The 25,548-nt window shown below is 30.7% G+C and overlaps 6 protein-coding genes across 24 annotated transcripts; 4 read left to right on the plus strand and 2 right to left on the minus strand.

The window, feature by feature from the left end:
• Window positions 1–87: 87 nt before the first annotated feature.
• Window positions 88–1,923, minus strand: LOC122576859. The gene is made up of 3 exons (XM_043747712.1): window positions 1,652–1,923; window positions 1,304–1,429; window positions 88–859 (listed from the first exon to the last, which is right to left on the minus strand). The coding sequence occupies exons 1-3, from the start codon at window positions 1,661–1,663 to the stop codon at window positions 677–679; spliced, it is 321 nt and encodes a 106-aa protein (XP_043603647.1). The 5' UTR covers window positions 1,664–1,923; the 3' UTR covers window positions 88–676.
• A 151-nt stretch (window positions 1,924–2,074) lies between these two features.
• Window positions 2,075–4,147, plus strand: LOC122576858 (COMM domain-containing protein 3-like). Of its 9 annotated transcripts, none has more exons than XM_043747709.1 (4): window positions 2,075–2,194; window positions 3,196–3,337; window positions 3,416–3,687; window positions 3,768–4,147. In XM_043747709.1, exons 2-4 carry the CDS (start codon window positions 3,202–3,204, stop codon window positions 3,936–3,938), a joined length of 579 nt encoding a protein of 192 aa, XP_043603644.1. In that variant the 5' UTR covers window positions 2,075–2,194; window positions 3,196–3,201; the 3' UTR covers window positions 3,939–4,147. The 9 variants fall into 9 exon arrangements, with proteins under 9 accessions (XP_043603644.1, XP_043603646.1, XP_043603639.1 ...); XM_043747711.1 differs by lacking the exon at window positions 2,075–2,194 and adding an exon at window positions 2,215–2,497 and having other exon boundaries at window positions 3,758–4,147; XM_043747704.1 differs by lacking the exon at window positions 2,075–2,194 and adding an exon at window positions 2,218–2,497 and having other exon boundaries at window positions 3,188–3,337.
• A 37-nt stretch (window positions 4,148–4,184) lies between these two features.
• LOC122576857 (mucin-3A-like) lies at window positions 4,185–10,821 on the minus strand. 2 transcript variants are annotated; one of them, XM_043747701.1, is made up of 6 exons: window positions 10,355–10,821; window positions 10,029–10,150; window positions 9,746–9,898; window positions 9,324–9,682; window positions 6,839–9,236; window positions 4,185–6,262 (listed from the first exon to the last, which is right to left on the minus strand). In XM_043747701.1, exons 2-6 carry the CDS (start codon window positions 10,147–10,149, stop codon window positions 5,694–5,696), a joined length of 3,600 nt encoding a protein of 1,199 aa, XP_043603636.1. In that variant the 5' UTR covers window position 10,150; window positions 10,355–10,821; the 3' UTR covers window positions 4,185–5,693. The 2 variants fall into 2 exon arrangements, with proteins under 2 accessions (XP_043603636.1, XP_043603635.1); XM_043747700.1 differs by having other exon boundaries at window positions 4,185–9,236; window positions 10,355–10,819.
• Window positions 10,822–11,342: 521 nt separating this feature from the next.
• On the plus strand, window positions 11,343–14,944 carry LOC122576974. 3 transcript variants are annotated; one of them, XM_043747948.1, is made up of 9 exons: window positions 11,346–11,502; window positions 11,621–11,740; window positions 11,804–11,961; window positions 12,037–12,300; window positions 12,366–13,025; window positions 13,103–13,265; window positions 13,387–13,519; window positions 13,604–14,235; window positions 14,310–14,944. In XM_043747948.1, the coding sequence occupies exons 2-9, from the start codon at window positions 11,660–11,662 to the stop codon at window positions 14,403–14,405; spliced, it is 2,187 nt and encodes a 728-aa protein (XP_043603883.1). In that variant the 5' UTR covers window positions 11,346–11,502; window positions 11,621–11,659; the 3' UTR covers window positions 14,406–14,944. The 3 variants fall into 3 exon arrangements, with proteins under 3 accessions (XP_043603882.1, XP_043603884.1, XP_043603883.1); XM_043747947.1 differs by having other exon boundaries at window positions 11,343–11,740; XM_043747949.1 differs by having other exon boundaries at window positions 11,344–11,740; window positions 11,832–11,961.
• Window positions 14,945–15,060: 116 nt separating this feature from the next.
• Window positions 15,061–19,861, plus strand: LOC122576972. 3 transcript variants are annotated; one of them, XM_043747938.1, is made up of 17 exons: window positions 15,061–15,154; window positions 15,631–15,734; window positions 15,814–15,902; window positions 16,380–16,517; window positions 16,597–16,936; window positions 17,006–17,050; window positions 17,134–17,259; window positions 17,342–17,500; window positions 17,590–17,718; window positions 17,798–17,979; window positions 18,055–18,163; window positions 18,255–18,476; window positions 18,577–18,788; window positions 18,847–19,066; window positions 19,150–19,333; window positions 19,449–19,551; window positions 19,632–19,861. In XM_043747938.1, the coding sequence occupies exons 1-17, from the start codon at window positions 15,114–15,116 to the stop codon at window positions 19,740–19,742; spliced, it is 2,514 nt and encodes an 837-aa protein (XP_043603873.1). In that variant the 5' UTR covers window positions 15,061–15,113; the 3' UTR covers window positions 19,743–19,861. The 3 variants fall into 3 exon arrangements, with proteins under 3 accessions (XP_043603873.1, XP_043603874.1, XP_043603872.1); XM_043747939.1 differs by lacking the exon at window positions 15,061–15,154 and having other exon boundaries at window positions 15,173–15,902; window positions 17,366–17,500; XM_043747937.1 differs by lacking the exon at window positions 15,061–15,154 and having other exon boundaries at window positions 15,174–15,902.
• A 586-nt stretch (window positions 19,862–20,447) lies between these two features.
• Window positions 20,448–25,468, plus strand: LOC122576973 (H(+)/Cl(-) exchange transporter 5). Of its 6 annotated transcripts, XM_043747942.1 has the most exons (12): window positions 20,449–20,663; window positions 20,832–20,887; window positions 22,165–22,274; window positions 22,375–22,558; window positions 22,657–23,006; window positions 23,076–23,237; window positions 23,307–23,594; window positions 23,661–23,843; window positions 23,926–24,140; window positions 24,218–24,778; window positions 24,882–25,259; window positions 25,349–25,468. In XM_043747942.1, exons 3-12 carry the CDS (start codon window positions 22,176–22,178, stop codon window positions 25,437–25,439), a joined length of 2,511 nt encoding a protein of 836 aa, XP_043603877.1. In that variant the 5' UTR covers window positions 20,449–20,663; window positions 20,832–20,887; window positions 22,165–22,175; the 3' UTR covers window positions 25,440–25,468. The 6 variants fall into 6 exon arrangements, with proteins under 6 accessions (XP_043603878.1, XP_043603877.1, XP_043603876.1 ...); XM_043747943.1 differs by lacking the exon at window positions 20,832–20,887 and having other exon boundaries at window positions 20,448–20,663; window positions 22,663–23,006; XM_043747941.1 differs by lacking the exon at window positions 20,832–20,887 and having other exon boundaries at window positions 22,153–22,274.
• The last annotated feature ends 80 nt before the right edge of the window (window positions 25,469–25,548 follow it).

A 25,548-nucleotide genomic window follows, 5' to 3' on the forward strand; every position in this document is an offset into this window, starting at 1 on the left:
GCACAGCAAGGAGGCAAAAAGACCAAAGTGACAATAATGAGTAGGCTAAGTTGCAATAAATCGTAGACATAAGTGTAAATAGATTATAAGCATTAGTGTTAGATTAGAGATAAGAAGGCGATTAGTGCAATAAAGAGCTGTAAAGAAAGCTGAAAGTTCGTCCAAAGCCGAGAGGCACGGACTAAATAAAAATAATAATTAATTTTCTTCTTAGTATAATAGTTAGTTTTCTGTCGAACTGATAGAAGTTGTTATAACGCCGACCTGATAGAATGATTTCAATGTGATGAATCTTTTTCGATTGACCATGATACTAATATTACGTGTATTTCGGACAATGAAATGAAACATGAATATAATGACAATGATATTTCTCAACGTTTCCAAGTACATATTTGAGGCGTTAGAAATAGAGTTAAGATGGTAGCAGTCACAAATGAAATGTAACTTTACCGAATTAGATCTGCTAAAAAGTTGTGTGATCTAACAGCTAAAAGAATTTCGGGCCCATAAATCTTTAATAGAATTATATTTAATTTCATTGTTTGTATTGCTATTATCGATATTTATGTTCTTTCTCTCATCCAAACAGCCTTATCCCCCACGTAATTCTACTGTATTAATTTTTGATTGATCCTTGGATAAGTGCGACCAAAGAAGAATTTACAAAAAGTACTCATTTATTAACTTCGAGCGTCAATGAAGTTTCTGGTTGAGTCCAAATGTAGCCTGTACGTGTTATACTACAATGAGCGTCGTAATATCTGCCAGGAGCACGACAATAGGACCATCTTGGACAACGGCAGCGGAATTTGCTGTGAAATTCTTCTTTGCACACCTCATTCCACCAACAAGTCCTCTAGAAACAGACATTCATTCATAACCCACGAATAATGTATAGACTGCGAATATCTATGGAAATTCATATTGGAAATTGTTAGAAAAGATTCAAGGGTTTTGAGAACTACTATCGCTTCTGCACTGAAAATGCCTAGATATGTGATGTATATTGTGTAGGATCTTTCATTATGGCTCATTACGGGTTTTTCATTAATTACAACAACACGAAATCTGCAGAATGAAAACGAAGTAACCTCAGGCATACAAGAAGTATACGCGGAAATATAAGTCCGGTTAAGGATATACGAACATTATCATCTTAGAGTGTTCCACTTATTGGATATTTCATGTATTTCGTTCGCATTAATTACGTGCGTTCTCTGAATTTTTTCACTCTTAAATTTCCCATAAATGCATAAAAATCCGCAGTTTAATAATAAATGTTTGTTTACAGTTTCCTTACCTCTGCCAAATAACCTCTCACGCTTTGATCGCTATAATTTCTCTTTTTAATCAAATGTCTCGCGTTTGTTATACATACTTCTGCGCATAAGATTAATACTAGCAATAAGTACAACGCTGATCCTTCCTACAAGAGAATCAATTTATAATAATATCTGTATGTTAATATTTTTGTCGTTTTATTATCACAATTTTTAATCAATTTGAAATTAAAAATATACGTATAAAAAAATAAATGAGAAACGTGAAAGAATGGAATGACAAATATCGAAACGAGCAAACAGAGATGCAATAATATAACAAATTACACTTTCTCTCGATTAACTCTATTGTTTATTGTAGTCCTTACATTGTTGCGCATTTTTGCTAAAATCTTTCGTGCAACGTTTTATGCAATCACTTTTAAGATGTTGTATGAAAAATCTGGTAAAAATTGAACTACACATTTAATTTCTAATACTGTATACTTCGCACGAGTACTTGAAATAACAGAGTACGTACAGGACGTGGCGCAGGCGTACGCTTATTCTTCCGCTTCTGACTTCGTAAATCGATCGTTGTAGAAATTTCAATTTTTGTATTTACTTAGATAAAGCGTCTCCTTAATTTTGTAAAGTATTGCGTGAATCAACATAATTATTAAAACAAATACACAATATTGCTCAAAATTCGTCATTCGACAGAGTTTTCTTATAACAAATATTACTTGAAATTTTCATATCACTTACTGTGATCACAGTCAAATAAATTATGTTTATTATCAGCAAAATATATTCGGATCCACTATTAGAAAAAAAGTAATCTTCTGATAATGTATTGCATGTGCCTACCTTACCGACCTCGGGGCGCCCCTGAAACCCGGTGATCATCGCAACCGTCGAATAATCAGTTCGTAAGTACGAATAATCGATCCGATCTGAATACTCGAAAGAATCGAATAGCTCGAATTGTCTCGATCGGTTTGAATTAGTTAAGTGACTCGAACGATCTGAATAGGCCGTACATCATTCGTACATTACACGTAGTTTATACCTTGCGTTAAGCGAATGCGATGGTCTAATTGATTTGTACAAAAGGTATACGACTTACTCGGATCGTTCAAGTTAGTCGATTCTTTCACGCTGCTCGGATCTTTCGAATACTTGGATCGAATCGACGAACTATGTATATCTCGGCTCGTTTTCTCTGAGTAATGGTAAGAGATCTAACACTAAACAGATAATTCGTATTTCGTGCTCTTGTCTGAATTTCGTCTATGTTCATTGGTGATCTTTTTATTTCTACATCTCTAGTATGATTTACCAGACTTGGCAGTAGATTCAATATCTTGTATGTGGCTACTATTATTATATGAAAAAAGTTTTTGGTTAAAATAAATAATAATTTATTTTTAATGTATATTTTTTCTTTTCATACAATAAATATATATGCTATACAAGTATATATATATATATATATATATAACAAATATTTATTAAAACTTTAAGTATAATAAAAATTAAAATATGTTATAGTTGTGACTACACACATAAATACATGTAGGAGCTATACTCTTCTTGGTTCTAATAAAAATTAACTGTGATATATTCGTATTTTACAAAGTAAATTAAATAAATTAAAGTTATTCAATTTATTACCGCTTATTATTATAATAGGTCAGATATTGAAAATCGATAACACACATAGTTGGCAATTATGAAAAATAACCTCACATATCATGTTTATGAAATTTTTATTCGATATTTTAAAATTTAATTGAATATTTATATATTTTCCATAGTTATAAAAATGAAGTCATCCCAATGGACATATATTATAAAAGCAACTAAATTATTTGAAAGTTATACTATTCAATTGACTTTAGTGTATTATTAAGTGAATTTAGTATTTCAGGATATAATGATGGAATTATCAAAAGACACCATTGATGGTCTTGCTAATATTCTAAACACAAATATTGTTGCTGACGATAACTTTCTACAAATTCTAGGAATGGCTATTTCATATATATATGAAAATCCTACAGAAATAAAATGTGAGTATCTGTTTTGGTGTGATTGCCAAATACAAATAAGATTAATTAACATAATTATTGAAACTAATAAAATTTCAGGCACTATCAAAACATCTGATGCGAAACCAATTTTAACAAAAAAGGTTTTTGCCGATGTGGTATGTTTACTTATAGAGGCTACCCGACATGATTTAGATGAAGAAAGCTTAAGAAGTTTTTTAAATCTTGTATATATTGGTGAAAAAAGAATTACGAAATTATGTGAAGTATACATTAATAATAAAAAGGCAATACAGTCTCAGTTGGAATTGATAGGCAATAATCCACCTCACATTATTGATATAGACTGGCATTTAGATTACTGTGTCAAGGTAATTGATCGGTGAATAGAACACCGATCGTTTCATTCACAGATGCTTTATTTGCTCTTATTCATGAAAGTCATTTTCAGTTGGACACATGCAATTCACTAGGTGTTCCTCTTTATCATGTGCGACTTAGTACTAAAAAACATGAAACAATAGATCATGTAACATTTTCATGTACAATACAACAGTTGCAAGAACTGGTATTTAAGCTCAAAGATGCCATCAGATACTCAGAGAAGCTTACTAATGTTTAGCTGTATCTTTAAGTTATTGATTTGCTGCATATAGTATGTATATTTTCAAATTTCCTTGGAATTATTTTTGTTTTAGCTATTTCTATTACAATATGTGAGTTTCTGTAAATTATAATTATCAGCAACTTATAACATTTATGTATATTAACATTTACACAACAATTATTATAGTAATCGTTTAATAATAAACTCAATATTTGTACGTATAAGTGTAATGGTAAAATCTTATACAAACAACAGACCGTGTAAAGTATAATCAACTATATTTTTATAATCAAAAGAACATCATCTACTTTACGTAGTATTATTACTGTATTGATAACGCGCGCGCTTCAGAGTATGCGCGCGGGCACACAAACATACGTAAAACATGTACATAAATTTAAAAACAAACGACGATCAACGTTTTGTTATAAATAAAACAAAATTTCGAAAACTTCGATATTGAAATTTAAAATTTCGATATTGAAATTTTTTTACACAAAATTATACACACACATTTTTCACTCGCTCACTCATTCAGGTACACCTTGTATACAAAAGAGTCGCGCGCGCACACAACTAATAACTTATTAAAAATACGTTGTTTTTTGCTCTACAATCAGGCATTTCTCTAAAAATTGCTTCCTCGTATTAGACAAAAAATACTATCGTTACATCCTTAATACCTAAAAATATGCGTGTCAAATTATATTAATAATCGATAATTTTTTTTATATCTAATACGTGATATAGACTTCTTTGAATCATTATACACTATTTACAAGTAAATGTATCTAAAAGGAAAAAGAAAATCATCCAATATTAAAAATTTATCTATACATTAACTCTTTCTTTCTTTCCGGCACTTATCAAAATTAATAGTGGACTTCTTATCCATGCGTGCTATTTTAATAATTCGGTGCGATGCGACACATCGATAATATTAACTAATTAAGCTGGAAAGAGAGAAATCACTTATATAGCGTAATACTTTTTCTCATCTTCTTAAACCATTTAACAACGATTTTCTCTTGCTCTCGATTTCCTAACATTACTTCATATATAAGATTACTGTGATAAGGCCTCGGACAATTTACTATAGTTTCCTTTTTAAAAAGAGGGTATATGCGAAAAAAGGGCCAATCGAAAAAGTGTATCGTAGCTAAATCTACTTGGAACATTAGATTAATTCTCGAGGCTTTGGTTAGATATTTAGTTGACTAAGATATATTAAGAAACAAATAATAAAATTTGTTCAGAAATATGATAAATAATGTAAACTAACAGACTGCGTGAAATTATTTTATAAAAACTCCTCATATAAATATGATTAATTATACGCAGTATCGTTTTCTATATAATCTTTATACAGCCCTTATGTCGAATGTGACCTTGAATATATTTAGTCATTTCTTTCATTTTTTCTTTTTCGTTTAAACCAGAAAAGAGATAGAGAGAAAGAGAGGGAGAGACATGTGTTATGTATTTCTAATTATTACAACTTTTATGTAAGATAAAGATTTAAATATTAGTGATACATTAAACATATTATTGTTTCAATATGTTTAATGCTTTGCAGTTTAAAAATCGTAATAATTAAAATAACAACACGTATTCGTTTTGTATTAGCAGCGTGAAAAATTTTGTCAGAAATCTGAAATATGTTGAATTACGATTCGACAAAATATTTTGTATAAAATAAAATGTAGTAATGTCCGAATATTTTCATACGTCAACGAACATACAACTTGCATGAGTTGCTTAATGCAAAATTTATGTCTTCGTTTTGTTGACTTGAATCTCAGAATTATTCTGTTGCTCCTCGGTTTTTTCACATTTCTCGCTTTTGGGTTCTTCTACTTTTTCTTTTTCAACAACTTTTTCTGAAACTTGTACTATCTCTGCTTCATTTTGCTCATTCTGTTCTGTTATTTTTTCTGTTATTGCTTCGTCCTTCTTTTCATTGGTGAGATCTCCATTAATTTGTGGAGGAGATTTTTCTTTTTTCGTATTTACACCGTCACTATCCTCATCAGGTTGACTCTTTTCCAAATTTTGTCCTTTTGATAGATATAAATTTTGTTCTTTACATTTTATAACTTCCTTTTCCAACCGTTCCTTATTTTGATCTTGATCGCCTGCACCCAACGGAGACGTTTCTAACTTAATTTTTGAATTAACGATCGATGTATTTTTATTCTGTCCAACACTTGAACTGGGAGAAAGCGAAGTTGATTTAGAATTTCGAACTGTCTCTGTCGGTATGTTAACAACCTCCGTGTTGCAAAAATTTCCAGTCTTAGACAAATTAAATGCACTAACATCTTCCTGTGATGTATTTTCTGGAAGAAGCAGGTTATTAGTCTCAAGAGATGTTGCAATCGCTTGTGTTTCGGGTTTGACCAAGTTGTAAGATGCAGGAGAAATTGCTGTTAGAGAGGTAGTTTTAGGTGACTTAGGTGAGGAATAGGTGCTTGGTGGTATTCTCTGAACTGTTGGGGGTTGTGAAACTGGAGAAAAGCCAGTAGTTTGTGGAATATAACTAGATCGTTGATACAATTTATTAATTGAAGGAGGTAAATTACTATGGAAGGCACTGGGAGATGGAATTCCTATTGGTGAACGTATCAAAGGATTTGGAAATCTAGTAGCATCTGGAAATGGTCGTGGAAAGTGAGGATAGATTAGCCCAGGATTCATATTTGGTGTTGGAGAAGGTATAAAAGGACTCGTTGAAAGCATATTTACTGGAGAATTTTTTGGAGATATTGGCGAACCAGTACTTCTACAAATATCTCTTGAGAATGGAGGATTTGGGTAATTCCTTGCACTAGGAGAATATGGAGGTGGTGAAACGATAGGTGAATTAACTGTTGATACAATTGGAGATAAAGTTTTAGGATCTATCTTCATCATACTCAAGTTCCCATTTTTAGAACTGCTAGATGTGTTTGTAGTTGTTGTTGATGCCATTGTCGACTGTTCTTTTTCTTTACATTCATTACCAATACCATACATTGGCTTCACTCCAGATGCGGGATTACCCAAATATCTTGGCATGTTTCTCATTTTAAAAATTTTAGCCGGTTTAGATTGAATTGTCTTACTTCTTTCGAAAAGAGTAGTTTGATGTAATTGGTTTTGTGTCTCTTTACTTTGATTTTTAACTGCTACATAATTGTTTTTAGAAAGTGTAGGATTCCAGCATCTTGGAGGATCACGGAGAGTCTTGTAACCTACTGCTTGACTTTGCTTTTTAGAGACAGAAAGAACCTTCTGTAAAGAGTGTGACGTAGCCATTGGAGAAGTAGTTATTAACGAAGTAGCCCTAAGACTATCCTTTACATTTGAATAAATATGTTTGCTCTCTGTTGTGATTGCACTACTATTAGGTGCATAAACGGGCACATTTGGAATATTTGTATGTTGCTGCTGTTTACTACTGGAATCAATAGCGATTGATGGCGAACCATTCTTTCTCCCGATTTTTAATAAATCAGGGATATCGGATTTACTTCTTACTTCCGTTTTGTTTTTTTCTTTAGAATTTTCCCCAATTTTAGCACAAATATCGTTAATTTTTGAACCAGAGGCTCCAATTTTTGCACAAATTTCATTTAAATTAGAACCCTTCGTAATTAATTCATTTTTACGAATTGTTGGTTTCATCAAAGAGATTGGAATAGCATCAGGACAAGGAGGCACTGAATATGTATTAGTTATTTCTAAATTCGCTTTCAAAACGGACTCTTTTGAAGTACTTGGACTTAGATAACTACTTTTCAAAGAAGAAGAAACGTTCAAGGAAGGTATAGTAAATGCTGTAGAACTTTCTGATACTGAAGATGTAGGTACTTCATTTTCAGAAATTGCAGTAGAGGATAATTTTTGCGTCGTTGATGTACTCAAACTTTTGAGAGAATTTTTCATCATAGTACTATTTACCAAATCCTGTACCATATAGGGAAATGTAGATGTAGATTGACTTATTGTTGATGTAGAAATTGGATTGATTCCATTACCAACAGACATAGGTAGTGACGTAGAAAGATTTGATGATGCGAGATTATCATTTGATAACGATTCGATTTGAGTGTACGACTTTTGGGAAAGTGTATTTGCTTGTCCATTGGTTCTTTGACAAGATTCTGCTGAAATCTGTTCTGATACATATGGTTTTTTTTCTACTATACTTTCTCCTTGAGAAGAATATTCTTCCTTCTGATCAGTTGATTGCACATTTCTTACATTTATTTCCGCTTCTCTCGTTTCAGAATTAACTGAAGTACTTGGGTACGTTGATAAAACAGATTCTGTGGCATCCAGTAATTCTGCTTTCTGTGATATGGCTTTTGTAGAACATGGAACTAATGATTTGGTTAATGTAACCCCGCCATTATTTGTCATTACTTGTGTTTTCGAAGGATCAAAAGAATTTTTCAGTTCTGTAGATTTTAAGTTTTCAGTAATCTTTACATCTACCTTTTTAGATGACTGTGGTGTGATTTTCCTATCTTTCGTAACCTTTTTCGAGGAAGCATTGTTACTGCTAATTTGTCCAGTTTTCGGTTGGAATTGTAATTTCACACTTAGAGCATTGATTTTCGATCCTGTATTTATAAATTTTATCTCATTTCTTGAATTTTGCTTAGAGTTTTCCAATTTATCCGCGATAATATTATTGTTATTTCTTGATGACTCCTTTTGATCTTTATTTTCAATGTTATTATTTCTAATTTCATGTTCACCCACATATTGTGCCATCTCTTGTGATTGAATACTCTTCTGCAAAATTGTTTTATCTTCAACATTGTTATTATCCGATCGATTTTTCGATTCCTCCTCATATTTAAGGTTTATCGTATTTTCTATTCCTTTTGTTAATGCTTTCGCAGTTTCTGTTTGATTGGAGCATTTTTGTTCACCAAATTCGTTTAATTTGAAAGAATTATCAGACTCGCTAACGTCTTGTTTGTCTGAAGACGGTTTGTTTCCTTCACTGACTTCAGGTATTTTACTATCATTTTCTTCAACTATTGACGTATTTATTGTTTCAATGCTAGTAATGGATTCTTCAACTTTTGTATTTTTCTTAAATTGTTGGTCCGTTATATCTGTAATACTCATAATACCGGTTTCAGAAATCTTCAACTGTACTTCTTTCCATTCCCTTTTTATTGATTTTTCTTCTTTTGATTCAATGGAATCAATTCCAGCATGAAGTAAAGTTGTTTTATAATTGACATTATCTTCAGAAAGTTTTATTCGCTTTGGAGAAGATTCAAATATTCTGTAACTTAAATGCAATGGCACTTTCTGAAATAAATATGATAAAGTGTTTATAGAAAAAATTTCAATAGAATTAGAATTTCCAAATATTTTCAATAGAATGTTGATACTTACTCGTCTCCAATGATAAATATACATCACATCCATCAATGTATAACTACTACACAGTGGTTCCTCTTTATACATTACATCCACCCTATGTGCATCAGTTAAGCCATACTTAGCTCGTATAAGCTTTTGTAAATGAAAAATGGTCACTGCAGCAGGACAACGAAGATACCGCCTCAATAAAGGTTTTACAGCTATACCTTTGATGTCCTTGGATGGACTAAAGTATTCTAATGATAAACTAAGTGATTCATCTGGAGAATATATATGCGATTCAATTGGTTCCCCTCTTGCCTCTGGAGATGTTGCTTGAGTGCATGCTTCAGGATGTTTTAAATAAAAGTCTCTTCTACATCGCATCTCATCTGTAATATAAATATTTAAATGTATCTTCATTACATTATTCTTTTGTTAATAATAAAACTTACTTTGATAGCATCCTGGTACCAGTTTATATACAATGTCCTGCAAAGTGTGGTCTGGACGAATGTTGAGTAGTGGTTTACTTTTGTGCACCTGTACCTCACATATTGGACAATACTTATTGTTCTCCAGATACTTGACAATACAGCTCCTGCAAACTGTAGTGCGACGTTAATCGCCGCTTACATCAATATGTTGGAATCGTCGCTTAACCCTTTTGCAATGATGAAACTGTATTTATTCACCACAGACAAAAGGATTAAAAAAGCGACAGAAGAATACACATACACGAATGCAAACACTCTATGATAGTAGTGGCATCAATGAAATATCCACCGCATAATTTGCACGTCAGCTGATCGTTGAGTTTGGACAACCTTAACCGATGCCCTCCACTCTGACCTGACATCCTGCAGTAAGAAAACTGTATTAATCATATATATTTAACCCTCATAGTCAACAAAAATATCACACAAATTGCAATAACACAAAACGTTAATAATATTGAATGATGTGAAATATTAATAAACGAGAACTAAAACGATTTTTTTCGACTAGTTTTAAACAATTTGCGCTATTATACCCAAGTAGAATCGTTAAAATATTAAACTTACGTGGTAAATGACGCGAAAACTGTTCGTTTTATCTAGTAATCGCCATTTGATTAAAGAAGTCAGGAAAGTTGGGTCAGAACTCGAGGTGAAATTTCACGAATTCTCATAATGAGAACATTTATTAAAAAACTGACTCAAATCCGTTAAAAACAAATCTCTTCGAAAACACAGAGCGTTCTCTGATTCTACGATTTTTCGAAATTTGAGTCAATCTAGTTCATTGTAAAATAGGCCACGGTACCAGGAAAAACTCTGAGGACGACAGCAAAACAAAATGGTGGATAAACAATCATGCCAATGACATTTCCAAAAACATGAGTTTCCTTTCAGGTGTAGTCCTTAACCATATTTTACAAGAAAAAAGTAAAGAAAAGAAGATAATAACTAAAATTAATAAATTACAGCAAACATTGTATTTACTAGGAAATATATGAGTATTACGGGCTATTGTAACAAATTAACGGTATCATTTATCGATATGACTATTTGAGTACTTCATACAATTCAGAGATGGCATTACTAACATGTAAATTTAAATTTATATATTATTTCATTCGAAATTAATATTTAATTCGAATTATATTCATACTACAAATCAATTTAAAATTATTTAAATTGCATAAAAACATTTTGTTATATATTGTATTTTCATTAAAATGTACATGTAAATATACTGAAACCTGAACTTGTACAACATGTATCGTGTAAATATCACATATGTACATATTTTACATTTATTTCAAATTAAAAATTTGTCCATTTTTTATGCATCCCTTAATTATTAGAAATAACAGCTTACTTATTATAGTGAAATCATAAAATATTATGTTTAGATACAATATGGTATGTAAGTAAAGTATTAAATAGAGCAGTTTCAATTTTGTTTTATTATACAATAATTAAATGCTTATATATACATACATACATATATATATATATGTATGTATAAAGTGTTATTATAAATACATATTAGATCATAATTTTTCATTTCATCTGCTTTCACTTTACAAATATTCATGTTTATAAAAATATGTAGAAAATCGAATTTTAAACAATTCAGATAAATTTAAACGATTCAAATTAGATTGAGATTCGTAATCTACTATTCTTGTAATTTATGATTGATATCCAGACATTTACACAACAGAGTAAATTCAGTTTTTTATATCAAGAAAACACGTATAAAATATTAAATATCTTTTTTTAATTAATGAAATTTGATGATTTTATTTAATTATATATAAATGCTTAACTTGTTGAATCTAGTTCTTCCATACCCTTCAAAAAAGTTAAACAGTATTTGAAATGATTACTTTACAAGACATAAGTAAACAGCTTATGAAACCAGCAAAAGATCTTGCTGATTGGAAATTTCCATTATCTCAGGTATATTATACTATTAAAGTTATTATAATTCAATATAAGTAGAACATTATTGTGTTATTCTAGATTTTAGAAGAATATTATGCTTTATTAGAAGATCCGTGTAATATCAATTTTGGGGAAGCAGCGCTTATTCTACAAAATTCAACTAACATATACGTTCGAAGAATTGAACATCTAGTCAATGAAGCAGCAATTTTGAGACAAACATTTTTCGGCTATGAGTAATTATTTATCTTACATTCAGTGAAAGATGTATGTATTGTAGCTAATAATTTTTTTTTCATTTTTTTTATTAGGGAAAAAGGAATAAAGAAGTCTATGAATAAAGAAAAAAAAATTTTTAAGAAGAGTCATGTTAATTTGGGAAATTTTGTAATGATTGACTTAGAAAAAGATATCGGGAAACATATTGATAAAAAAGATCAATTTCAAACACAGAAGAAAGTTAAATTGTTAAGTCGTCGGTTTACACAATTAGAAAATGATGCCCTGCAATTATGCATTCCTATTCAAGTATATGATATTCTAGGAGAAATCATTGGAAAGAAATATGATTTTCGGTAAACAGCAATATTTTTGTTTTATTTTAATTTTTATGTGATAGCTTTAACTTTTTAATTTTAAGGTGCAATCAAGCCATAAATACAAGTGGAATGTTGGTGAATGAATTAACACCATATGATTTTGCTCATATATATAGATCTTATATTGAAGAGGGAAGAAATTCATTGTCATTATATTCAGAACCAAAAACTCCGGGTACAGGAACCTCAGGATATCATTCAATTACTTCACCAAATGATAATGAGTCTATTACACATGTTTATGATGAATTTGAAGATGAACAAAATTCTTCAATAAGGGAAAACGATTCATCAGTAAATGAATTAGAAAGTGTGGAGGAACAAAACACAATAAACAATAATCATGAAAGTTTATTTATTAATAATAGCATTTTAAAACAAGCTAAAAAAGATGAATCAGAAAAAGAACATATCCAACAAAGTATGGTGCAAAATGTTAGTATTCAAAATTGCTCAATTCAGCATTTCAAAAACATGAATCAAACTGAAGAAGAGTGCCGAACTAGAGATTCAGTGCAAGTGAATCAAATAAAAGAGAGTGATCAGAATAACGATGAAAATATAGTACAACTTAGTGCAAATGATCAAATAAAATATGATAAGCAAATAAATCATTTCTCTAAAGAGAGTCAAATTTTTCAACTGAATGAATCAGATAATGTACGATGGAAAAATGGATTACCTAGCATGCGGAAAAGAGGGTATCTCTTAGAAAATTATTCTATTAATTTTACAATTGATGATATTAAATCAATGAAAACATTAATATTTTTATTAGGAATCAAACAACAAAAGTATCAATATGTTCTGTAGATGATATAAATGAATACGACTGGGAACCAATGCCTCTTATTCAAGGAATAAAGCATGTTTTTTCTAGCAATTCATCTATCCTGAAACTTCCAGACTACATTTCACTTTTGGAAACAAAATTTGGTTCTGTATGTATAAATAATAAGTTTTAATGTTTTGTACCTTGTACCAGTTAGAGCTTTTAATAATCTTTTAGATATTTGTATGTCTATGCATTTATTTATTTATTTTCTCTTGTTTGTTTATTAGAAAAAGCGTAAATTTACATCGGAACTGTATAAACCAGAATGTTTAGCAAAACTCATTTTACATGAAACTGAATTATTTGCAAAGAAAGACACTACTTTATGTACAAAACAGAAGTTCAAACATTTGCAGAAACGTAAGTTAATCCGAAGCAAGTCGTGTTTTATATTATTACTATTGTTGTTGTTGTTGTAACTGCAAAATATAATTTTTTTGATAGAGGAAATAGAAGACTTCATGAAGAATTTTGACGAATGTTTAAATGGTATAGAAAAAGAAAATGATGATTCTCAATATGAAGCTGTGACGAATGTTGCTATAGATTTTCATGTATCCGAAAATCAAAATGATTCAACTGAGAATAGTATTGAGGATATAACAAGCAGAAGTTATCGAAATGATTCAATTGAAAATAGTATTGAGGATAGAACGAGTAGAAGTTCTTCACCTACTAACATTCCATTAAGATCAACAATTTGTCAAAATACAGTGGATATGCTTGCAGAATCTCCTAACTCGTCTAACAATTGGCGTGAATCTTCAACTTCAGAAATTAATTTGTCTTATTCTTTGCCGAATTATCAAACATTAATTGAGGACAAAATGAAAAAGATTTTTGAACAGTCGAATGTTATCACAGAGTTAGATCAGACTGTAGCAAAGTGGCATGCTTCGTTGCAACCAAAATTAGCGGAGGCTGAAATGAGACCCGCATTTCGAATTCGTGATTATTCATCTCATATAATAAAAGTGTTGCAAGCATCAGAACAGAAAAAAGTTAATTTCGATAGTGTCGTTCAAGACAAGCCCGCTCGTGAAGTAGCTAGATACTTCTTAGCTTCGTTACAATTGGTATATTTACTTTCATTATAACTTATTTACATTTCGAGTTAGTATAAATTGTGATAACCACTTTGTCTTTGCAGGCAAATACGTACAATGTGGAAATAAAGGCGGGGAGTAATGATAACGATATAGAAATAACGTTGCTTAATGACAGAAAAAATTATGTAAAGAATTAAAGCAGTAACATTGATACTACAGTAAAGACTCTCTAAGAGCTCAGGAGTTGATTTCGCTAAGCGATTGGTAAACCATAGACATTATTCTCTAAGTTAGTACGTACTATGTCGGCAGTAGTTTGCCTGACGGACGCAAAGAGAAACAGCGGGTGAAGAAGAAAGATCCACGGGCCAAATTAACGTAATTAAGCTTTTTAGTGTTTTTAGTTTCGTTTTAATAAAAAAACTAATGTAATGAAATGAAATCCTTATTAAGAAAAAGCTGAAAATAAAAAGATTTCGTCATTGTATTGATATTGTCTCGCCGATACGAAGACGATACGTATTTTAAAAGGAAAGCAATTAGCGTATCATACTACTGAGGATAAAACATAAGCATGATTGAAGTGATGATCTTCGCCAGCAGTTATAGAGTCTTTATTGTATTACGTTTTTGTACATACATGCATGGGAGTTTGTGTACAATTTTGTATTTATGTACTATACATACAAGTATGGATACGGAGGAAGTAAATTAAAATTATTTTTTTCTATATGAATACTAATATCATAAAAAATTTCTCAAAAATATACCACATTTTTAATAAAATAATACACATTTATTGCTCATATCAGTTTAGGATTAAATCACTTTAAATTTACCGCCATACATAATATAAAACTAAAACTTATTTTGCTAGTTGTACCCTTAATAAAAGATAATCGCGCATGCGTTATCGTCGAAATATCATTGCTTGCCGGCTGTGGTGGTAAGTATTCAGGTGCGTTAGTTTACGCTGAAGTCGTTTAAAGATGAGATCTATTTTTTTTACATAATCATTTTTGTTACAATGACTAATTACAATTATTGATATAAAATACATTTTTCGTTATATATTTATGAAGTATTTAAAGAATTATCTATGTTTAGCATTTTGCTAAAATGTTATTTTTATATATATATATATATATAAATCAATTAGATCCTTTGAAATGTCATTTTATTAGCTTAAAGCTCTTGAATGAATAAAAGTTGTATCTAAGAGAAATTGGATACTCTATTAAATTACTTGATAGTAACAATTCAGCCAATTCAAATCTGTTTGCTCTCCCCTTCTTTCTAATTTGTTTGATATATTAGGGATACAAGTCTCTTTAGGAGCGTATGATTTTTATAAAATTTTCATTGATAAGTTAAATGTAATACCTTTTTGGTTACAAAAGCGATAAATAAATAATTTTTAAGGATTTGCCATACATGTAATCATGGAAAAGAAAGCTTCTATGAAATCTACTCGATGGATACTACAACCAAGGAACCTTTTGTTTCTTATTCTAATTCAATTTTTGGTACAATTTTTAACATCTATCTATCTTTATACTTATGTGACCCATGTGGAAACAGATGTTCTTATTATGCGAAACCAAGACTTTTTAGAAACTGAAAAATTGGTAAGGAAGAAACGAAGTAGTGCTTTACCTGTGACAGAAGATAATAAAGTTTCAGATACATCCAGAGTATGTATTATCAATATATAGTATAAGGCACTTGGAATCAAAGGGGCACAAGTGATATTTTTCAAATTTTTTAATTAAAAGCAGAAATGGCTAATTGGATCATTAAATACAATATATATATAATTTAAGTAATCCATCATTATATAAAAGTATCATTTGAAGGCTAGAAAAATTGACTTCTAAGCAAATAATATTGAAATAACATGCAAGTGTAGTAACATTAGTTACCGTATATTCAATAACTCATAAACTAAAACATGAAATTCATTAAAAATATACGTATATACTCCTTGCTGTGTCAAGCATTAAATATAACTTAATTTTCATAGAGACTTTACAGTGCAATCTTTTTTAACACATTTGAATTTCAAACTTAATTACCTTGATATCGGAAAAAAGTCACTTGGTTCTAGTCTTCTTGATTCTAGTTGCCTCATATAAAAATTGTACCTTATATTTATATTTTCTACATTTTAGATTTGGCAAGAGAAAGATACATTAAAAGAATCTAAGAAAGTAACTTCATCTCCCATAGCAAAAACAGGTTTGGCATCTTCTCCAATTACTCCTATGGGACATGATTGGGTATGGTTAAATGCAGATACTCGTGTGCAGGTTAAATATTTAACTTTTCTTAGTAATCAAAGATAATAGAAATGTGTTAAATTTTATTCATAGATATTGCATATTTTAGCTCGATGCGATTGAAAATTTTTGTCGATCGTCTATGAAATATTGTCCTCCGGGATTACCAGGAGCACCAGGAAGTCCAGGAGCTCCCGGGGAACCAGGTCTTCCCGGATTACGAGGAATGACTGGTCCGAAAGGACCACCTGGTTTGACTGGCTCTCCTGGTCCTCGTGGACCAAAAGGTGATATAGGACCAGCTGGTTTTGATGGAAGAGATGGAATACCGGGAGAACCTGGACTTGATGGAATTCCTGGACGTAGTGGTACAGATGGATTATCTGGTATGAATGGTAAACCAGGACTAAATGGGTCTCCTGGTCGGCCTGGACGTAATGGAACAGATGGTATGTACCTTTTGATTTAGAAACCTTTTGTATTCATTAATTTAATTTCTAAAGATACAATATCTTTAGGAAGGCCAGGTCAAATGGGACCTCAAGGACCAATTGGACCACGTGGTAACTTAACATTATTTCAAATTCGCTCATTCTAATTGCACGTGGATGAAAAAGAGATACGTTGATGATGTGAACAACTTTAGGAGAAATGGGTCCTCCTGGTAGACCAGGCTCACCAGGACAAGATGGCAGGCCAGGGATAACAGCCTGGAAGGTGAACATGAATGATTATAATATAAACGACTTATTGATTCCTCCTTCTATTCTAGGCAAGTACCTTCTTTATTTTTAAATAACTATACTTTGAAAATTTGCGTGCTCAAACGATATAGCTTTTGTAAAATCTTTCAGATGATCGAATGTTACCTTCAACAGTAAATTCGACTGGCCTAATTTCCATTTATGAAGGAACTAATTTACGATTAAAATGTGCAGCAAGTGGCAAACCTGAACCTACTGTTCAATGGTTTAGAAGCGATGGTGGTGTCATTCCTATAGGATCTTGGCACGGTAATATAAAATTGTAATCGTGTCAGTAACGCGATTATGAACTTTCACAGAAGTATATAATTATATAAGTGTACAATTTTATTGAACAGTGACTTCTGTAATTGGACATACATTTAATATCAGTATAGTTAACAGAGAACATATGGGAGAATATATTTGTGTAGCTGATAATGGAATTCCACCTCGAGCATTGAAAAGAATCAAACTTCAAGTTAAATGTAAATATTTTGATATACACATTTATATATACATATATATTTTATTTATTTCTTTTATTAAGAAAGTATTGTTTTCCAGTTCCACCTTTCATTCGAATTCGTAATCAAATGATTCGCGCACGCAGTCAAAGTACTGTAGTTTTAGAATGTGAAGTTGAGGCATTTCCAGAACCAATTGTTTATTGGGAACGTGAAGATCGTAGACTCAAAATGTCTGAGAAATATAGACTTGAAGTTTATGACAGAAGAGATATGTATAAGGTAAAAGATAATAGCATCCTATGCAATGTGTTCATATATATTTCCATATACTTCTATCTTAATGTAATATTTTAGCTTAAAATGCGTCTGAAGATTGCGAAGATAACATCAGCAGATTATGGTACATACCATTGTGTTGTGAAAAACGATATTGACACCACTAAAGGATCATTTACAGTCGATGGTAACATATATTTTTAGCTTGAATATTCAATATTCAATATTCAATATTTTTCAAATAATTACATGAATATTGACATTGAAGTATTTTGTAGATGATGCGAAGAGCATGGAAAAGTCAAAGCTAGGAAAACAACAACACGTTACATATGGAAAGCCTGCGCCACAGCATGTTGATTTAGATGAACTTTGTGCACCACATGAAACTTGCGCTGCTTGCCCTGTTTTAAGATGTACTTTTACAGACGTTGCTGAATATTTAAATATTCAGCCACTTAAAAATGTCAACTTTACTGGACTTCCATTGAGATTGGCAGGTGAAGTACATTTATTATTTCTTTTCAAAATAAATGTATAATTATAGGTTGTACATAATTAAATAAATTAACGAGATATTAATTTTATTTAATTCTGTAGATGGTGTAATAGAAGCAGTAGGGAAACCAGTTTTAAAGGGTACTATGGATGATCATTATGGAAGCTGGATGCATGACACTAAATCTGATGGTTATCCAGAGAAACTTTGGGTTACCCGAAAGAATGAAACTTCTTTTATATTTGAATATGAGTCAAAGGATCATTTTAAACATGGGAGTTCATATCCCATTAAACTGCCATATCCATTTCAGGTATATCATACTATTTTTAAAATTATATATTATTATCTCATGTTAAATTTATTTTTAGGGAAATGGGCATGTAGTGTATAACAAATCTTTCTTTTATAATCCCATAAACCGATCATCAATTTTTCGATTTAATCTTCATTCTATTTCTGATCAAGTATGTGGTAAGGAGTTTTCGCGGTGTGAATTACATCTTCCAGGTTTATTAGTGAATACGAGGAATTATTTATATACACCGAATCATAATTTTAATTATGTTGACTTCAATGTTGATGAGAATGGTAATTATATCGTAATTTGTTTAAAAGAGGTATTTCTCCTTAAATAAAAATAGTGAATAAGACGTACATTATTTTAACAATAGGGTTATGGATAATATACGGTTTACCATCGAATAATACAATAGTAATAAAGATGGATGCGATTAATATGAATATTCAACATGCATGGAACATTAGTATAGATAATCATAAATTTGGAGAAATGTTCATTGCTGGAGGAGTGCTTTACGCTGTTCATAGCGTTACGGAAGAAACGATGAAAATAAGGTAAAATTGAAAAAAAAAAGGGGAAAGAATAAAGAAGTGCTATAAGCTTAAAAAATAAAGGTATATTTTATAATATATTTTATTTTATAATTACATATCGATATGTTACTTATAGGTTGGCCTTTGATCTTTATAAAAATGTTACAATACCTGTTCATTTATCATTCACGAATCCTTATCACAAAACTACGGCAGTCAGCTACAACCATAAAACAAAAGTAAATATTTCGAAGTTTAAGAAATAAAACAAAATAAATAAGAATTTTAAAGCTTATTGTGATGTCTTCTTTATTTCTAGGAACTTTATACTTGGAATAAAGGAAATCAATTGGCCTACCCGATTAAATATCAGGGGTCTGCAAATGCTACAGCAAAAGAAGAATTTAGGGTTAAGGAAACTGGAGTTTGAGCCTACCATCAATGTGAAATTGAAAAATTGGTGAAACATATATATTTTATCCTTTAACTTTTTATTAATGTATTAACAAACAAGACAATAAGAGAAATAAAGCTTTTCTCTCCATTTAATCTTGTGCTTGAAAACCCTTTTTTGTTAACTCAAGAATTTTAGATTTGCATGATTCGGTTTACTTCGCTATAATAATTGAAAGTTACCGAGTGTAAACCATGTTCAGTAAATATTATACTCTAACATTACAGTTGGCTAATAAAGAAATCGAATGGTGCACAAATATCTCGAGTTGATTATTTTCTTCAGTTTTAAAAATTTGTATCTGCGATAATAAAATTTTTGTTTTAAATTTTAATTATAAATTTATAAAGATTGTTATAAAAGTAATCTAAGAGAATTCCGCGTTTACAAAATTCAATTTTAAAATTAACCGTATTAAATCTTAGATTATCGTACGGTATAAATTATTGTATTTAATCGTTTAATTGTTTTCTATAGATTGACGATAAATTTAAAAAATTTTAATTTTTTTTAGCGTTTTTAGTAGACGTAAATTCTTTCATCGTCAAAACTACTTTTTTTGGAGTTTATCTTTTAAGCTCTAAACAAATTTTGAAACTTGGTAAGTAAAATCATTTGTTCAATATAGTTCGGTAAGATGGCGCATGATGACATATTTAATCAAATAAAGAGTAAGAAAGTAGACTAAGTGAGTAAGAGAAACAGAAAATGCTTTGACAAGTCTTTACTTTTAGTCCGATCCTCGTAGTTTCTCCTTGATTAAGAAGAAATATTCACAATTTTAAAGCGAAATTTGACCTGCAAGAAAATAAATGACATGATTCGATGTTAAAACAATAAAAAAGAGAAAGGATATTCATGAATGAAAAGCTGAGAAGCATTCTACCTGAAAAAATGGTAAGTATGATTGAACAACTCGACAATTTGATCTGTCGAGAATATGGTATCAATTCTAACCTTGTAAAGGTTGAATATGGTAGATACTGTCTTATAGTAAACTTCACGTAAAATTTATGAATCTTCAATGATTTATTTAAACATCTGTTCGTTTCAACCTTTTTTCAGACCTTTTTCCTGCACATTACATGGATGTCGATAACCTCACCTTCAACTTGTTTGAAGTAATCAAATTTTCTCATTTATATTCCTCTCTCTGTTTGCTCTTTTTTTCTAATTTATATATCTGAAAGACAGAAATTGGTCCATCAAAGTCAAAGTTGTGAAAGTATCATAATGATGTGCCGATGAACAGTTTTCATTGGAAATTTTTTGTCATTTAATGTATATTGATCACTTCAATATTTCCTGTTATCTTATAGTACCATAAATAGTTTATTCGATTCAATTATCCAAATAAATTTTAAATATATCTGTTATCTGATCTGTCAGTAATTATTTATGAGTAATTATACATGTACCTTACATTATATTTGCCTTGCAGTTAAATTAAATATAATTTTTAATGAATATTAAATAAATTTTCTGTATACATAGAGAAAGAAAATTTGTATAGACTTTTTTATCACTATCAATAAGTTACAAAAGATTAATTCAACAAAGTATGTAAATCTATACATATTATACTAAGTAATGTATCATATGTTGATACAATTTTTGTTTATATCATCTTTTTGTTACTTTTAAATTATTATTTTCTCCTAGATATTTTTATCCAATTATTTATAATATTTTGAGAAAATATTTTCAATATCCTGATTAGTATATTTTGCATTTACATAATATTTAATATTGCTACATGTTTTTCGATTTTGGAAAAGACAATGTTGTTTATTTATAAATATTATACTGTACATGCAGATCAAAAATATGCTTAATATGAAGACTATCATAAGCCTATCTCATAAGATGAAGTATTTTTATATATAACAGTGATAAAATTGAATTAATTTTCGTTATACAAGGTTTATGTTTAATATTATTTAAAAACTAAAAATTAGTCATATAGTATAGTCATAAGTATTGTTGTATATTATTATGTAGTATATATCAACAGAAATTATTTTAATTTTTAAGATAAACATTTTATGTATTATTCATCAATATAATCCTACACAATGTACCTACAACATGAGTGTGAGATAATCTCTAATGAGATGATATTACTAACGTACTTAGTAATGTAGTCAGAAACAATGATACTGTGTTGAGAGGAGTTACAATTATATTATAAAATAATCCATTTAAGTTAGTGCATTGTTTAACTGTTAATACCAATTTTATTAATATATTTGTTAACGAGAATTGAAGAAATAGTATTTTTTATGTATTTATTATATGCAAAAATATTTAGTTGTTATTAACTTATTCCTTATTTTCAAACATATTATATACATATACATACATAAATTATGTATATATATTCAAGTTCTTTTTACAGGTTGCAATGCCATGGAGAAATTTCCACTGAAAGGTACAACATTATCGAACAATACAATTCCACAAAATCATCAGCATACATTAACTACGTACCAGTCAGTTGATACAAAGGTAAAAATTTATATATGAAGAAATTTGATAAGAGAATAATAAAAAAGGGAATAACAATGGTAACAAAAATTTAAAGGGTGAAAACTTTGATTAATTATAGATAGAAAATTCAGATGATGTATACTTCGTAGAGGATGTCCGATCGCGAAATCGAAATACTGCACGTGACAGTACTATAAGCAGCGACGACGACATGCTGGAAGTTAATAATGTAAATTCTCATCATGGACAGAACACCGTTCTTTCGGAACACTGTATCCGTATCGACGATGCTTCCTCTCACAGTATGTAATAAATAATGTTATTTTTTAATATTGTAATTTGCACTTAATTTGTAAAGATAGAACACAGTTTCATTCTGTATTGCTCAATTGTATTTCAGTTTCAGTTGATTCCGATGACATTCCTGGTATCGGACAATATGATGACTTTCACACGATTGATTGGCAACGAGATATCGCTCGAGATAGAATGCGTCATCGATATATTGTGAAAAAGAAACATGATTCTATTTGGGGCTTAATCAAGGGAGCTCATGATGCTTGGTCTGGATGGCTCTGTGTTTTGCTAGTTGGTCTCTTTACAGGAGTCGCAGCAGGTATTATAGATATAGGGGCTTCTTGGATGACTGATTTAAAATTTGGCATATGCCCACAAGCATTTTGGTTAAATAAAGAACAATGTTGTTGGAGTTATAATGAAACAACTTTTGACGGTGGTAACTGCTCTCAGGTATGTGCTTTATTATTATCTTCTCTTTTATGATAATGTCTAAGTTTATATTTCATAATCTGTTCTCAGTGGTGGACATGGCCAGAAGTATTTAGTCAGTCAAAAGATGGTGCAGGACCTTACATGATCTCGTATATGTTTTACATCGCTTGGGCTCTTTTGTTTGCTTCACTTTCTGCCTCATTAGTAAGAATGTTTGCACCATACGCTTGTGGTTCAGGAATTCCTGAGGTAAATATGTAAAAAATGAAAATAAAAACTATAATGATTTTTTAATTATATTGAAAAATCATGTTTTAGATAAAGACCATCCTAAGTGGTTTTATTATTCGTGGATATTTAGGAAAGTGGACATTAATAATTAAATCAGTAGGTTTGATTCTATCGGTCTCAGCAGGTTTAAATTTAGGCAAAGAAGGGCCGATGGTTCACATAGCTTGTTGCATAGGAAATATATTTTCTTATCTTTTTCCAAAATATGGCAGAAATGAAGCAAAGAAAAGAGAAATTTTATCAGCAGCTGCTGCTGCAGGAGTTTCAGTTGCTTTTGGTGCTCCAATTGGGGGTGTTCTTTTTAGTCTTGAAGAGGTATGTATCAGGAGAATGATAGTTTGATATATCTAATGGTTGAATATATTTAACAACATTTTTCAGGTGAGCTATTACTTTCCACTAAAAACTTTATGGAGATCATTTTTCTGTGCCTTGATAGCTGCTTTTATTTTACGATCTATAAATCCATTTGGCAACGAGCACTCTGTGCTTTTTTATGTTGAATATAATAAGCCTTGGATATTTTTTGAGCTAATACCCTTCGTCATGCTTGGAATAATTGGTGTAAGTTTATCTTTCTGTAAATTTTCTTCTATAGTTAAAAGATTGTTAAATTACCCTTTTCCCTTTCTCTTTCTTTCAATAGGGCGTGATTGCTACTTTGTTTATTAAAGCAAATCTGTTTTGGTGTCGTTATCGTAAAACTTCAAAATTGGGCCAGTATCCAGTTACCGAAGTTCTAATCGTAACAGTTGCAACTGCTGTTATTGGATATCCAAATCCATATACACGAATGAGTACAAGTCAACTTATTTATTTATTATTTAGACAATGTGGAGTATCAAACGCAGACATATTATGGTAGAAATTCCCTCTCTTATTTTTTAAAATTAACATTAGTTTTAAAATATAGTAAATTTCTCTTTCTGTTTATATAGCGATTATAATAGAAACTTTACTGCTGTAAAATCAGCGATTGAAGTTGCAGCAGCTGGCCCCGGAGTTTATAAGGCGATATGGCTTCTCGTCTTAGCATTAATTCTAAAACTTGTTATGACAATATTTACGTTCGGTATGAAAGTACCTTGCGGATTATTTATTCCATCACTTTGTTTGGGAGCGATAATGGGCCGTATTGTGGGGATTGGAATGGAGCAACTAGCGTATAATTATCCACATATTTGGATATTTAGTGAAGCATGTTCCACTGGTGTCGATTGTATAACTCCTGGACTATACGCAATGGTTGGTGCCGCAGCAGTTCTCGGCGGTGTTACTAGAATGACTGTTTCGCTCGTCGTAATAATGTTTGAGTTAACTGGAGGTGTACGATATATTGTACCGTTAATGGCAGCCGCTATGGCAAGTAAATGGGTCGGCGATGCTCTTGGAAAACAGGGCATTTATGATGCTCACATTGGTTTGAACGGTTATCCATTTCTTGATAGCAAAGATGAGTTTCAACATACTACTCTTGCGGCCGATGTCATGCAACCTAAGTAATTGCACCATTATCTTTAAGATATTATATTCTTGTAAAATATCTTTGATTTGATTTTTACGTTTTCTCTTCATAGTTAACAAGTCTAACTATATTTTCAGACGAAATGAAGCCCTTCATGTGCTCACTCAAGATTCAATGACAGTCGAAGACGTTGAAAATTTATTGAAAGAAACAGAACATAATGGTTTCCCAGTGATAGTTTCAAAAGAATCTCAATATCTTGTTGGCTTTGTGTTACGAAGAGATTTGAATCTTGCAATCGCAAATGCCAAACGTATGACAGAGGAAATTACTGGACAATCATTGGTTATATTTACAAATGGAAACAACATTCAAACTCATTCTCCTCCACCTCTCAAATTGAAAAAGATCCTTGATATGGCTCCAATAACAATTACCGACCAAACACCCATGGAGACTGTTGTTGATATGTTTAGAAAGTTGGGATTAAGACAAACCCTTGTTACGCATAATGGGTAATTATTTCCTATTACTTTACGTATTACTTGTTTTGTGTACGATACAAGATTATACTAACTTTTTATGGTTACGTTCAACTTTGCAGCCGACTACTCGGAGTTATTACAAAGAAGGATGTATTGAGACACGTGAAGCAACTTGACAACGAAGATCCTAATTCTGTATTGTTCAATTAAAATTTATATAAAAAAATATATATATGAGAGATACAGTGTTTTATAATGCATGGTATCAACCGAGCAATTGGGTACACTATACCAACAGTATGGTTTTTGATATTTTCAT

This window comes from Bombus pyrosoma, linkage group LG17, assembly GCF_014825855.1.
Source record: "Bombus pyrosoma isolate SC7728 linkage group LG17, ASM1482585v1, whole genome shotgun sequence".
In the NCBI taxonomy this organism is placed as follows: Eukaryota; Metazoa; Arthropoda; class Insecta; order Hymenoptera; family Apidae; genus Bombus; species Bombus pyrosoma.

Excerpts from the sequence above, each read along its gene's own strand:
- LOC122576859 (XM_043747712.1), bottom strand. Across the intron at positions 860-1,303 it reads TGAGAGGTTATTTGGCAGAG|AGGACTTGTTGGTGGAATGA; the intron begins GTAAGGAAACTG and ends GTCTGTTTCTAG.
- LOC122576858 (XM_043747702.1), top strand. Across the intron at positions 3,338-3,415 it reads AAATCCTACAGAAATAAAAT|GCACTATCAAAACATCTGAT; the intron begins GTGAGTATCTGT and ends ATAAAATTTCAG. Across the intron at positions 3,688-3,767 it reads ATTTAGATTACTGTGTCAAG|TTGGACACATGCAATTCACT; the intron begins GTAATTGATCGG and ends AGTCATTTTCAG.
- LOC122576857 (XM_043747700.1), bottom strand. The coding sequence starts at position 10,149 with ATGTCAGGTCAGAGTGGAGGGCATCGGTTAAGGTTGTCCAAACTCAAC. Across the intron at positions 9,899-10,028 it reads CATAGAGTGTTTGCATTCGT|TTTGCAGGAGCTGTATTGTC; the intron begins GTATGTGTATTC and ends GTCGCACTACAG. Across the intron at positions 9,683-9,745 it reads GGTACCAGGATGCTATCAAA|ATGAGATGCGATGTAGAAGA; the intron begins GTAAGTTTTATT and ends TTTATATTACAG.
- LOC122576974 (XM_043747947.1), top strand. The coding sequence starts at position 11,660 with ATGATTACTTTACAAGACATAAGTAAACAGCTTATGAAACCAGCAAAA. Across the intron at positions 13,520-13,603 it reads GTTCAAACATTTGCAGAAAC|AGGAAATAGAAGACTTCATG; the intron begins GTAAGTTAATCC and ends TTTTTTTGATAG. Across the intron at positions 14,236-14,309 it reads TCTTAGCTTCGTTACAATTG|GCAAATACGTACAATGTGGA; the intron begins GTATATTTACTT and ends TTGTCTTTGCAG.
- LOC122576972 (XM_043747937.1), top strand. The coding sequence starts at position 15,651 with ATGGAAAAGAAAGCTTCTATGAAATCTACTCGATGGATACTACAACCA. Across the intron at positions 17,501-17,589 it reads TCCTATAGGATCTTGGCACG|TGACTTCTGTAATTGGACAT; the intron begins GTAATATAAAAT and ends TTTATTGAACAG. Across the intron at positions 19,334-19,448 it reads GAAGAAACGATGAAAATAAG|GTTGGCCTTTGATCTTTATA; the intron begins GTAAAATTGAAA and ends TGTTACTTATAG.
- LOC122576973 (XM_043747942.1), top strand. The coding sequence starts at position 22,176 with ATGGAGAAATTTCCACTGAAAGGTACAACATTATCGAACAATACAATT. Across the intron at positions 23,595-23,660 it reads TTCTTTTTAGTCTTGAAGAG|GTGAGCTATTACTTTCCACT; the intron begins GTATGTATCAGG and ends AACATTTTTCAG. Across the intron at positions 25,260-25,348 it reads ACCCTTGTTACGCATAATGG|CCGACTACTCGGAGTTATTA; the intron begins GTAATTATTTCC and ends TCAACTTTGCAG.